Source organism: Microtus ochrogaster, unplaced genomic scaffold (assembly GCF_000317375.1).
Source record: "Microtus ochrogaster isolate Prairie Vole_2 unplaced genomic scaffold, MicOch1.0 UNK35, whole genome shotgun sequence".
Classification (NCBI taxonomy): Eukaryota; Metazoa; Chordata; class Mammalia; order Rodentia; family Cricetidae; genus Microtus; species Microtus ochrogaster.
This window is the reverse complement of record NW_004949133.1, coordinates 1,141,622-1,154,029: the sequence shown is the minus strand read 5'-3', so window position 1 is coordinate 1,154,029 and position 12,408 is coordinate 1,141,622. Positions and strand designations below refer to the sequence as shown.

Sequence of the window (12,408 nt, the reverse complement as noted above, 5' to 3'; positions counted from 1 at the left end):
TCAACAAACCTCTCCAAAAACAGGAATGAAATACAATATCACCAAATTAAACAGTCTACAATGGCAATCATGTTTGCGTTTGGAGATTTTATTCGGAAAGGATTACAGCCTTAGTATCCATTTTTTTCCCCCTGCCTAGACAAGAAGGCGACATTCTGACTCAAACAAAATGCGTTTGTTCTCCAGTAGTTTAACTTGTACAGTGCTTAGGAGCAGGGCCTACAGATATATACAGCCTACCAACTTAATCAGAAACGCACATCCTTACCCGCATGTAAGTAAATTTGCTTGGCACATACCAGTCTTGAGTTGTGTATCACATTAATTTCTTTCTTTTTAATCAGAAAGTTTGTAGCTTTAGACTTTAGACTAAAACATTTAGAAATCTAGCCCTACCATAATAAAATTCCCTAGGAAGAGAAGATAGGTTAAATGAAGGTGAATTTCCAAATTTTTAAACTCACAAAAATGTACTTCCTTTTAAGGAGCATGCCATTTTAATTGTTAAGAAGTTCTGAAGTCTGCAAGGGGTAGGACTACATGAATTCTGCAAAGAGAGGGACTACATGAAGTCTGCAAGGGGTGGGGCTGTGCCTGCCACCTTCGCCACTCTATCTTCAGGGTTAGGAAGACTCTCCAGCTCAGATTTTGGACTCTGGACATTTGTAGCTTATATGAATGGTTGGTGTTTTCAGAAAGCTGTACCATCTTTGTGGGCGAATGCAGCTGCTTTGTAATAGTTGCATCCTTTGCTGATCTGGAAAGGATGCTTCTGGAATGACCATCATTCTTTAGGGAAATGATCCTTTTAACATCCTACTGTTTCAGCTACAGTTCTGTTTTCATAGTGACGCAAGGGCACGGGGCTTTGCAGCATCATCATTATGTGGAGGAGCTTTTCAGGTGTTACCAGTGATGATGGATTTCTGACCGTGGATATTTTTATATACATCCGGCTAACTTCAAATCGGTCCATTTCCCCATAGTTCTCCATGTGTAAAACAGTTGATTAGCTTGGATGGATGTGTGTGCTTGATTCTAGCATGCTGTCATTCCTAATGGAAATGTGAAATACACACTCCTATTTTTTTTTTAACATATATTTTGTTTTACAGGAACAAGTATATTTTTGGTTTTGTTTTTTGAGATAGGATTTCTCTGTGAAATAGTCCTGACTGTCCTAGAACTCTCTTTGTAGATGAAGCTGGCCTCTAACTCACTGAGGTCTGCCTGCCTCTGCCTCCTGAGTGCTGGGACTAAAGGCATGCATCACCATCACCCAGCTCTACCACCGCCTAGGCGATACATAGATATTTTAAGGAGGTTTATTTATTTATTTATTTATTTATCTATTTATTTATTTATTTATTAAAGATTTCTGTCTCCTCCCCGTTTCCTCCCCCTCCCCCAAACAACTCCCCCGCTCTCATCAGCTTTTAAGGAGTTTTTAAACTGACCATACAAAGTAATGAGTCTCATATTGACATTTTTATGAAGTCTTTTTGTCAATCCTCTTTATGGCCCAGTTTTCCCTCCAGTAATCCACTTCTACTTTCACATCAAACTTTTGATGTTTGAGGACTGAGTATGGAAAACTGCTCCTCACAATAGAGCTGTTATCTCTACTCTTAGTAACAACGTGGCCACCTATAAACCCATTTCCCTTATGAAACAGCTGAGGCCCAAAAAGCCCACAAATCCCTGCAGGGAACACAGAGCTGGTTAATTGCAGACTTGTGTTTTCCATCCAGGTCTGTGTGGGTTTCAGAGCATAGATATAAGTCTCAGATAATTTGGAGGAGACGGTAACATTTGATTGATTTTAGTATATTGAAACATTGTATTGAGCATAATTGTGGACTTGAATGAGAAGAACACTCTTAAGAGATAGGACCTTACAGATATAAGGGACAGAGTGCTTTTATGCGGAATCCAAAATCAAGGGCGTTGGTTGATCCTCCATTTCCCAGAGATAGGCTTTACACATTTCAAAATGACGTGAACCATTCAAGAGCATGTATATGTGAGTATGTAAGGAATGCCAAGCCAAATGTCTGGTAAGGTGCCAGTAGGGTGGCTGAGGAATAATGTTTCCCAGGGGTAGATGGAGAATTTACCTCAGAGTTAAATCTGCATGTGCATATTCCCTTAGTTTGCTTCAGCCTTTATTTTTCTCTGCACACTCGTGTGTGTATGTGACTGTGTGTGTGAGTGTGCACACACGCATGTGAGCATTCACGTGTGTCGATGTGTGTGTGTGTGTGGAGGTCAGAGGTCAACATCGGGAATCTTCCTCAATTACTTCTCTACCTTGTTTCTGGAAACAGATTTTAGCACTGCAGCTGGAGCTCACTGTTTTAGCCTGACTGGCTGTCTAGTGAGTCCCAGGAATCCTCCTGCCTCCAGTTTCCCATGTTGATGTTGCAGCTGCATGTCTTGAACACCCCCCCACCCCCCCAACCCCCCAAAAAAAGAAAAAGAAAGAAAAAAATTAGATCCAATTCAGAAAATACAACATACTACTACTCTCTCTGTTTATTTGCAACCTAATCATAATTTTTTTCCTCTTCAATACCCTTAGTTTTAGAGTTTGCTAGGCTTATTCTTAAAGGGCTTAATCATAATCTCAGTGGGTATTTGAATAATACTGAGAGCAGGAAAAATTATCTTTCCCGGCGACTATTGAGACTTTCAGTACTAAATGGTCAGTCCTGAAAACACACATACAATGAACAATATACATTGTGAACAAGTTTTACTTATATATTAATCTCAAAAAATGATAAAAAAAGAATTTAAAAATTAATAGAAGCTCCACTGAGGGCTGAGAAAGCAGCCCAGAGAGGAGCCTCTTTGCCTTGCTTACATAAAGACCTGAGTTCACTGCCCAGAACACACGGTGTCTCTGGGGGCTTGCCGGCCATCAGCTCAGCCTACTTGATGAGTTCCACGCAGTAGTATTGTGAGATGTGCTCTCGAAAACTAAGATGGATGGTTCCTGAGAAACAACACCTAAAAGGATCCCTTACCTTCCCACGTGGCTGCCTCTTCCTGCACATGCTCCTGTCCCCATACCCGCATGTGCCTTCCTTCCCAGGAAACCTATCCTGAGATTCATCTTCCATCCAACTATAATGGTAATCATTAGTAAGAAAAACAACAGCAAGAGAGAAACAAAACAAAACAAATCACCAAAGAACAAATGCTAGTGAGGGTACCTTCATATGCTCCTGTTGGGCATGTAAACTAGGCTAACCACTATGTAAATCTCGAGACTTTTCGAAAACCTAAAAGTGGTTCTATTGTGTGACCCAGCTACCATGTGTCAGAGATAACCTGTATGTCAATGTCTATTACAGCATTCTCCACAGTAGCCAAGTAATAGGACTCATATAGGTCTCTAAAACCAAGGAATAGATAAAAAGTAAGTCTATAGCCAATTATGTGTAATTTCAGGAAAATGGGTATAACTGGAAGCAGTTCTCTTGAGTGATTATGTGACAAACATATGCTTTTCCCTCATTTGTTGCTATTCTAGAGAAACAAAAGTAGAACGAAGATAGGAGGGACAAGAAAGGGCACAAAGGAGGAGAAGAGGGAAAAATATGTTCCACATACAATATACACAGAGATGAAATTTTTTTTAATTAAATTGACAATTACATAGAGACATATCCCTGTGTCCCTAGTCTCTCCAGGACTTTTGTCAGGAAGGAATGTTGGGTTTTTTTTCAAAGCCTTTCTCTGCATCTCATGAGATAGATGATCATGTGGTTTCTGACTTTTCTTCTATTTATGTGGTGGATTATGTATGTCAAACCATTTCTGCATCTCTGGGATAAAACCAATCATCATGATGGAAAGCCTTTTGATGACTGAATTCATTTGCAAGTATTTCACTGACTAGTTCTGCATCTGTATTCATCAGAGATATTGGCCTATAACTGTCTCTGAGTCTTTGTGTGGTTTTGGTATTGGTGTATTATTACCATTTTTTAAAGAATTTGAAAAATTACTGCTTATATATCACTAGATGTTATAAGTCTATTTAAATTACTTGCTTCATTGGTTTAACTTCAGTGGGTCATGCATATTTAGACATTCATTCCTTTCTTTTAGGATTTCCAGGTTGTTGGAATGCAGAATTGTAAAATGTGACCTGCTTCTCCAAATTTCCTGTGCTCTTTGTACTGTCTCCCCTTCCATCTCTGATTTTGTTAATTTGGATCACTTCTTCTTCTTGCTCGTTGGCAAAAGATTTATCAATCTTCATAATTTTAAAATTAATAATTACAGAAAATGATGGATATTTTAAAAGGACAAATGTGTCCTTTGCATTGTACTTGAATATGAATGACTTTGTTATGTTTTCAGCTTGAAATCTTATACTAAATTTAATATTAACATTTCCTTTGTAGTTTCCCATAAATCTCTCGCTATGTCACCAAAAAAAATACAAAAGTTTCTAGCATATTACTCACTGATAAATTACAAAATTACTGAGGTTAGATTCTCTTAGATTATCCTTAGACTAAACTATAAAACTAAAGGATAAAACTCTATACATGAATTAGCCATTTTTATTGCTTTATGTGTTTTGTTATATATTACCTCAACAAATAGTATGAACTAATCTCTTAATTTTAGTAGTTTGTGCTGTTTAATGTAATTTAATAATAAGGAAACTTGGCTGAAAGTCTTACTCTCAGTTTTATATAGGAACACTAATTTTTAAATTGAGACAGGGGATTAATATTAGAGTGGAAATATCATATTCTACTTTGTGCAACATTTGTTGGTGAATTTGGGCTCTGTTCCCAGAACTGTTATATTACCTTGGTTAGATTTTTCATCAATCCTGTGCTTCAATTTCCACTTTTCTTTCTTAATTCTTTCTTGGGACTTTTGCCAGTATCAACTAGTAGATGTGTACTTTAATCTCTAAGGGGGAGAGACATAGTAAATTGCCTCAGTTATCAAAATAAATATATCAAAATTGTGATTATCCATGCTGTGATTTTCTCCTGGAAATCTTTAATCTCATGAGCGCCTCTGCAGTGGCTCTTTGGCACAAATGCCTGTGTCAATTTTGCCTCATTTCAGTCTAAAAAGTCCGTGGGAAGCAGAGTGGATTTAATGAATTTATAATGAATCCACCCAACTCAAACTATACTACAACATTCTACATCCCTTACCCATGCACCAAATCAATCAGGGAACACATTCCTGAGTAATGATGACCTATTCTGTCTATGATCATCTCTATAAATACCTAACCAAACTTTCACCAGATAGTTTGGTTAAGCTTGCATGCATGAATAGTTATTGACATGAAGCTAGGACACAGTGATTCAAGGAATCATCTGCTGACCTTTCTAGCAGTACACAGGAAAAAAAATCAAATTTATTTAGTTGAACTGTGAAAGACCCATTTATACTTTTCTCTGACATTTGAACAGCCTCATGGGATGTAGTATCTGTAATGACTTAGTGAGGGTTACTATTGCTGTGGTAAAAAGACCATGAACAATAATAAGTTGAGGAAGTAAGGGTTTCTTTGACTTAGGCTTGTATACCATCGTCAAGCACTGAAGGAAGTCAGGACAGGACCTCAGGCAGGGCTGGAACCTGGAGGCAGGAACTGAGGCAGAGGCCATGGAGGGATGATGTTTACTGATGTGCTCTTTGTTGCTTACTCAACCTGCTTTCTTACAGTTCAGGGGTGGCACCCCATACCATGGACTGAGCCCTCCAGCATCAATCACTAAGAAAATGCCCTATAGGCTTCCTTACAGTCTGATCATATGGATGCATTTTCTCACCTGAGGATTCCCTTTACCCCCAAAACTCTAGATCATGTCAAATTGACAAAATAATTGCCCGCCCATTGAACAAGTGAAATATTTTAAAATTCGGCACCTGAGCCATTGAAATTCCTAGGCCATGGTCTTTGGAGTAGGCAAGTGTACACACTGAGTTTGTGTGTACTCCAACTGGCGGTCATGAACACTTTGCCTGGCAGAATTAAACATTTCACAGCTGCCGTATGGTAATTTACATTCTTTTCTGTGCCCTTTTTTCCACAGCTGTTGTGAACTTGGACAATTCGGTGGTTGACCTGGAGACCCTTCAAGCTCTCTATGAGAATGTAAGTAGAAGTCGTTCCTGTGTGATCTGCTGAGTACCTGTGTGTGCTCACATGTCTGGCTGTTCTAATGTCCTCTGAGGAAACGCAATCTTCATGTAGGTCTATGTGTTCAAAATGCTTTCTAGGGACATATTGAGAAAATGTGTGGTCCCAGGGTTTTCAGAGCTGACTCTAAATTGCTGCTTTTAACATTATGCATGCTTCCTCTTCTGAAATAACAGCAATGTTGGTGTGGGCACTAACTTCAGCCAAACATTGTTCTTTGCCCTTCACAGATTTAGAATTTTTTCTCAGTTCTCACTCTTCCAAAGAGAACTAATTTTACAATATGATAATATTTGCTGCAGGACAAATTTGGGCCTGGTGTCTTTTTTTTAAATGTTCTGTACAAATTCATATTTTTAATCTTCTATCAGAAACAAAATTTATACATATTCATGACATACAAAATATCATGGTTTACCAATGTGGAATAAGTCTAATTAATATATCCATTAAGTCAGATACTTAGCTTTTGTGGTAAGAATATGGGACAATTAGTCTATTAGGAAGTTTGTAATGTAGTGAAGAGTGTTTACCTGTGATGATTCGAAAGAGAATGGCCCCAAAGGAGTGCCAGTTTAAGATATACGGCATTGTTAGAGTTGGTGTGGGCTTGTCGAAGGAAGTGTGTCACTGCGGGGTATAGGCTTTGCGAGTCTTCTATGCTCAAGCTATGACCATTGTCACAGTTCACTTCCTGTTGACTATGGATCAAGGATGTAGGACTCTCAGCTCCTTCTCCAACACCATGTCTGCCTGCATGCCACCATGTCCTACCATGATGATTTAAAGGATTAATCCTCTAAAACTATAAGCCACCCAATTAAATGTTTTTCTTTGTCAGAGTTGCTATGCTCATGGTGTCTCTTCACAGTAATATAAATTCTAACTAATATGTCACCATACTATGAAATGCATCTCCAAAGCCTTCACTCCCCCATATTAATTGAGGGATTGTGTATATATATCACCAAATGTTCACACACACACACACACACACACACACACACACACACACACACACACGGCTTATTTTATTTAGCAAAATGCTTTCAAACTCCATCTTTATTGCATCATGTTTGTTTCTTTTTCAGGCTGAAAAATATTGACTATATGTGTGTGTGTGTGTGTGTGTATGTTTGTGTGTGAGTGTGGATTACAGTTTATTCATTCATCTGTAAGACACAGCATAAAGCTTTATTTGGAGGATTTTGAACACTGCTTTCTAAACACATTGGTGTTAAATCTTTTGAGTCAGTATCTAGAAGCAAGATTGCCACCATTCACACAGTATTCAGTATTCACAGACTTTCTTCTTTTTACATGTTGCTGTTCTGGGAGTTGTGAAGTGCCATCCCATTGTAAAGTCAGTTTATGTTTCTCTGATGATTTGTCATGCTGAACACATACCTGTTGGATAATTCTATGTCTTGAGTGTCGAGTGTCAAACTCAGGTCATCACATATGGCAGCAGATGCCTTTGCCCGCTGAACCATCTCACCATCCTGGTGTGTGTTTCTAATCTTTCAATAGTCTAAGTTTTTTTCCCCATGACTTTGTTTTTAGTCTGATTTTCTTGTACTTAGTGGTGTTCTCTTTGACTTGGATTTGGTTGTAGAACTCTGATCTTCTTCTACCTGGATATTGATTTTTTTGCCCAGATCAGTCATTATTTCAGTCATTATAAATATGCTTTATTTTTCTTTTTAGTTTTTCTGCCCTTAAATTCTTACCTTACACTGGTTAGGACTGTTGATGGTGTCCTTTAACTCATGTGGGCTTTCTTAACTCTTTATCTCTCCCTTTTCCTCCTAATTGAAACCATTGCCTCTCAACTGATTCTTCAGCAAGGACCTTGATCTTGGAGTGGCCTATGGCAGTTTTCCGCTCCAAAATTTACTTCAAGAATACTATTTTTAGTTCTGTGTTAAAATTTAGTTTTGTTTGTATATTGTTTATTTGTATATTTTTGTGTAGTTTATTTGACTTTATGGAAAGTTTTCTAAATATTTTTTTTTGTCATTTCATAGATGTCCTTTTCTTTGAGAGTCCATTGTTAAAAATTTTTAATTGCTTTTAAAGGTGTTTTGTGTTCATGCATTCTGGTTTTTACACATTTTCTGGCTTGAGTGTTTAGCTCATGATTGTGGACAGTCTACCCAGAAATGACCCTGGGCAGGCTCAGCTCGACTGATTACCGTGGTCCTCATCTTTTTGTTCTGAGTTCTGGCTAGACAGCTTCTCAGTTCCATAACACTGCAGTCACTTGTGTTTTCGCCAGGACATAGGGGATACACCCTGACCAGATGGTACCATTGTTTTAGTGTAGCAGTTGGTAGCATTACTTAATAGGTCTGGGTTTAAAGGAATTTGTGTGTGTAATTAAATGGCAGTGTGATGCCCTGGTTGTCAGATTTGGACATCTCTGTCCACAAACAGTTCACATCATGTTCACTGTGATATAGTCACAATTAAATACCCCAAGCATATCTAAGGGGTGTATACATTTACTACCGTTTCCCCATTTGAAAGCTCTTTCTTCACTCTGAGATTACCCCAGCATCTTTACCCTTCACCTAAGGAAGTATTTCCTCATTTTCAGACATAGATTCTTTTCTCATTTGTCTTTATCTGTTCAAACCATCCATGAAATGGGATAACTTCTATTTTATCATTTTACATTTTATCATTTTTATTTTTCTCAAAAATTAATGTTTTTTTTAAATTTTTTAATTAACATTTTTCACTTATTTTGCATACAGACCATAGTTTCCCCTCCTTCAACTCCTCCCATTTCCGACCCCTGACTCTTATCTACCCCCATCCCCATCCACTCCTCCTCCTTTTTCATTCAGAATGGAGCAGGCCTCCCATGTGCTTGAACAAAACATTGCATATTAAGTTGAGGTAAGACCAAGCTCCTCCCCAGATGAGGGGGGTGGTGGGAAAAATTCAAGTTTTAAAAATTAAATGTTTATCAAATTTAATAATTTTTTCTTCAAATTTAGTAATTTATCTTTAAGCAAAAATATTGGCACATAGACACTTTTAAAAGATAACACAATGGCCCATCAAAATATTTCTAATGCTTCATAGTGAGACTCTTGTCTTCATAATAGGGAAAGAAAAAAGGTTAGGAGCTGGAACATATAAAAATGTTTACATTTTTGAAACATCTCCTCAGGGAATTTGGTAGACAATATAGAGGCAGTTCAAAGAGAAATAAACGTGTCTGTCTAATAAACATTTGAAAAAGTTTGTATTCTTAATAGTCAACAGGCATAATAAAATAAGACATCAATGAGATAAGTTTTCTTAACTCTCCAATCAAAGAGTATGATGGCGTTTCAAAACTAAGCAAAACAACGTTGGAGTCAAAAGAAAGTCCATTTTATGTATCTGATGGTACAATCCCCATGCAAACAATTTGGCACAATCTCCTAGACGAAGATGCACTGAACATGCAGTCCAGGAATTCTACCCTTCATGCTGCATTCTCAGCAGGCTGCCAACCACCAAACACGTTTATAGGTTCAGCACATGGATCCACTCATACGTGTCTACTATCTGAATGCAACTCCAAGACAAATTGACCTAGACCAGAAGAATTAAGAGAATTTTAAAATACAGTTTCAAGCTATTAAGCTTTAGAACAATTTGTTTCACATGAGAAAAGCCTACCCCCCTTCATGCTTCCCTTTGCTATATGTGAATCTAAATATAAATACAGTGAACATAAAACCAAGATCATATTATCATTATGCAACTAATGTGGAATAATATTTTCCATATGAAGCAATGTGTTTGCTCTTGTTATTTTTTTCTATGACTTGAGAAAACCAGAAAAACAAATGAAAGGGGGAACATATTTTCCTTGCCATTCCTGGAAAGTTGCTGAGACTTTTGTGTGCTATAGCTGCGCTATCCACCCTCACATGATCTTTGGGGACCTGATATTTTATGGTAACAAAGAAACTTTGCTTGGCTGTATTCATCTGAGAAAAGCTGGTTATGGAGTTGATATGGCTGAGGTGCTCGTGTTTGTCACATTTTTATTTTTTTTTTCATAGTTTTCATGTCTGCTACTCCTCTGTCTCCTCCTGTCTCATTCTCTTTGAATTAAGCAGTTTTACAGGGGAGTTTCCTACTAGTGAATTCCCATAGTTTTTATCTGATAGTATCTTGTTTCTCATTTTGGAGGGACAGTCTTGCTGTGCATAAAATTCTTGACTGATTAGTAAGTGTTTGTTATATGGTAAATGGATTGGCCCACTGACCCCTAACCTCTCAGTTATATGGCGTGAAATATGCCAATGAATATGGGTCTTTGTATGTTACATGTTGCTTCTCTTTTCCACTGGAGAGATTATCTGTGCCAAATCTTGGTTAGAATATGTCTTGGTGTAAATTTCTGTTGTATCAATTTACCATGATACCCAGTCTCATGAAAGGTTGAAGAATCTTGATAATCAACTTGCTTAGACTTAGGGTCATTATGGCAACAACTTCTGGGTGTGTATTTAGGGGAGTTCCTCTGTTGGATTGCCCGAGGTAAGATGATCCATCCTAAAAAGGAGGAAATGATCTGAGCACCAGCATTCAACCCTGACTGTGGATCCAATGTAACCATTACCTCAAGCTTATACTGCCTTGACTTTCCCATCGTGATGAACTCTGCATGAAGTCCAAATAAACATTTTCTTTCTTTTGTCCCAAATACAAGTAAATAACCAATACATGTGGTATTGAGACAAAGAACAAACTCTCAGGTTTTATATATGTATGCATATTAGAAAAATATATATGAAAGAAATGGATTTGAGGACAAGTAGGTCTGTATTGATTTTTCAGAAAACTGAACCTGCCTACGGGCCGAGAAAAGAACAGATATGGGATTGAGTTTTTAAAGAAGTTTGTTAAGGAGAGATGGCTCAGTGGTTAAGAGCGCTGCCTGCTCTTCCAGAGGTCCTGAGTTCAATTTCCGGCAACCACATGGTGGTTCACAGCCATCTGGAATGAGGTCTGGTGCCCTCTTCTGGCCTGCAGACATACACACAGACAGAATATTGTATACATAATAAATAAATAAATAAATAAATAAATAAATAAATAAATATTTTAAAAAAAGAAGTTTGTTAGGCATGAGGATGTCACTTTAAAAAGGGGGAGAATAAAGGGAAAAAAAATCTCATCATTGCTTAAAGTGATTTTTCCAAGGGACCTGGGGATATGGATCAATGTCCAGAGTGTCCCTGAAGACAGTGCAGCTCATCCTGTCCCCAGTGGCTGTCTCTCCTGTTATAGATAGACTAAGGGCATGTCAGGCAGGCATATGGCATAGATTGATTATGGGGTGGAGAGAGTAGGCAGACAGCTCAAAGTGGTTAGCTTTGAGACCATGTCCTCTCTTGTCTCTGCAAATGTCACTATTACTATTCTAACCTTACATGGAGTTGAACTTCTTGGATGTTTATATTCTAAGTATTCATCAAATTGGGCAAAGCTTCAGCCATTAGTTTTTCATTTCCGTTCTCTGTTCCTTTCTTCCTGGGTTCCAGTGTTGAGTGCTCATGTTCTTTGTGTCCCACAGTTTCCATAGGGCCCTTACGATGTTCTTCAATCTTTTTTCTGTTCCTCAAACCTGTTATCTTCTCTAGTCCTAAGCCCAAGTTTGTGGATCTTTCTTCTGCCTACTCAAGCCTATCTGCATTTTCTGCATTTGTGTAACCCAGGCGGAAGGCTCCTCTATGTCACTATACTTTATCCCTCTCCGCGCCAGACTTTCATCTCCATTCCTGATTTATGGATTTATTTATGTTTTTAGATTTTCTGTCTTTTTATTGATGCTGTCATTTTGGCCGCCCATTGTTTTTCTTGCTATTTCCATCTCTTCTTGGAGGTGTATAAAAATTCTCCTCATGCACATTATCTCATGACGTCTCTTTCAGTAGGCCCCAGTTTCTTGAAAATTTGATTAATTTTATTTAGAATCTGATAATGTGGTGATGCAACTCATTCTCTGGGATTCACGGCTTTGTTGTTGCTATTGTTTACTCTGATTAAGGTGAGTTGTATTGGGGCTGATAATTAGATTGTGGTATAAATTTAAGCTTTTTTTTTTCTGAACTCACAGTCTTATTATGGGAATGTGAGGTCACTTTCTAATCTAACCCTATGTCCATACTTGTTCTTAAAAGCTCATTCCCTCCCTCTCTCTC

At 37.9% G+C, this 12,408-nt stretch overlaps 1 protein-coding gene across 1 annotated transcript in view; it reads left to right on the top strand.

Annotated features, from left to right (window-relative positions):
• The window catches only part of Fmn2 (formin 2), a 292,978-nt gene that overhangs the window by 131,544 nt on the left and 149,026 nt on the right, over window positions 1-12,408 (top strand). Inside the window, exon 9 of the mRNA XM_026789966.1 lies at window positions 6,087-6,169. Within this exon, the coding sequence (XP_026645767.1) occupies window positions 6,087-6,169 (83 nt within the window). The remainder of the gene's footprint in view (window positions 1-6,086; window positions 6,170-12,408) is intronic.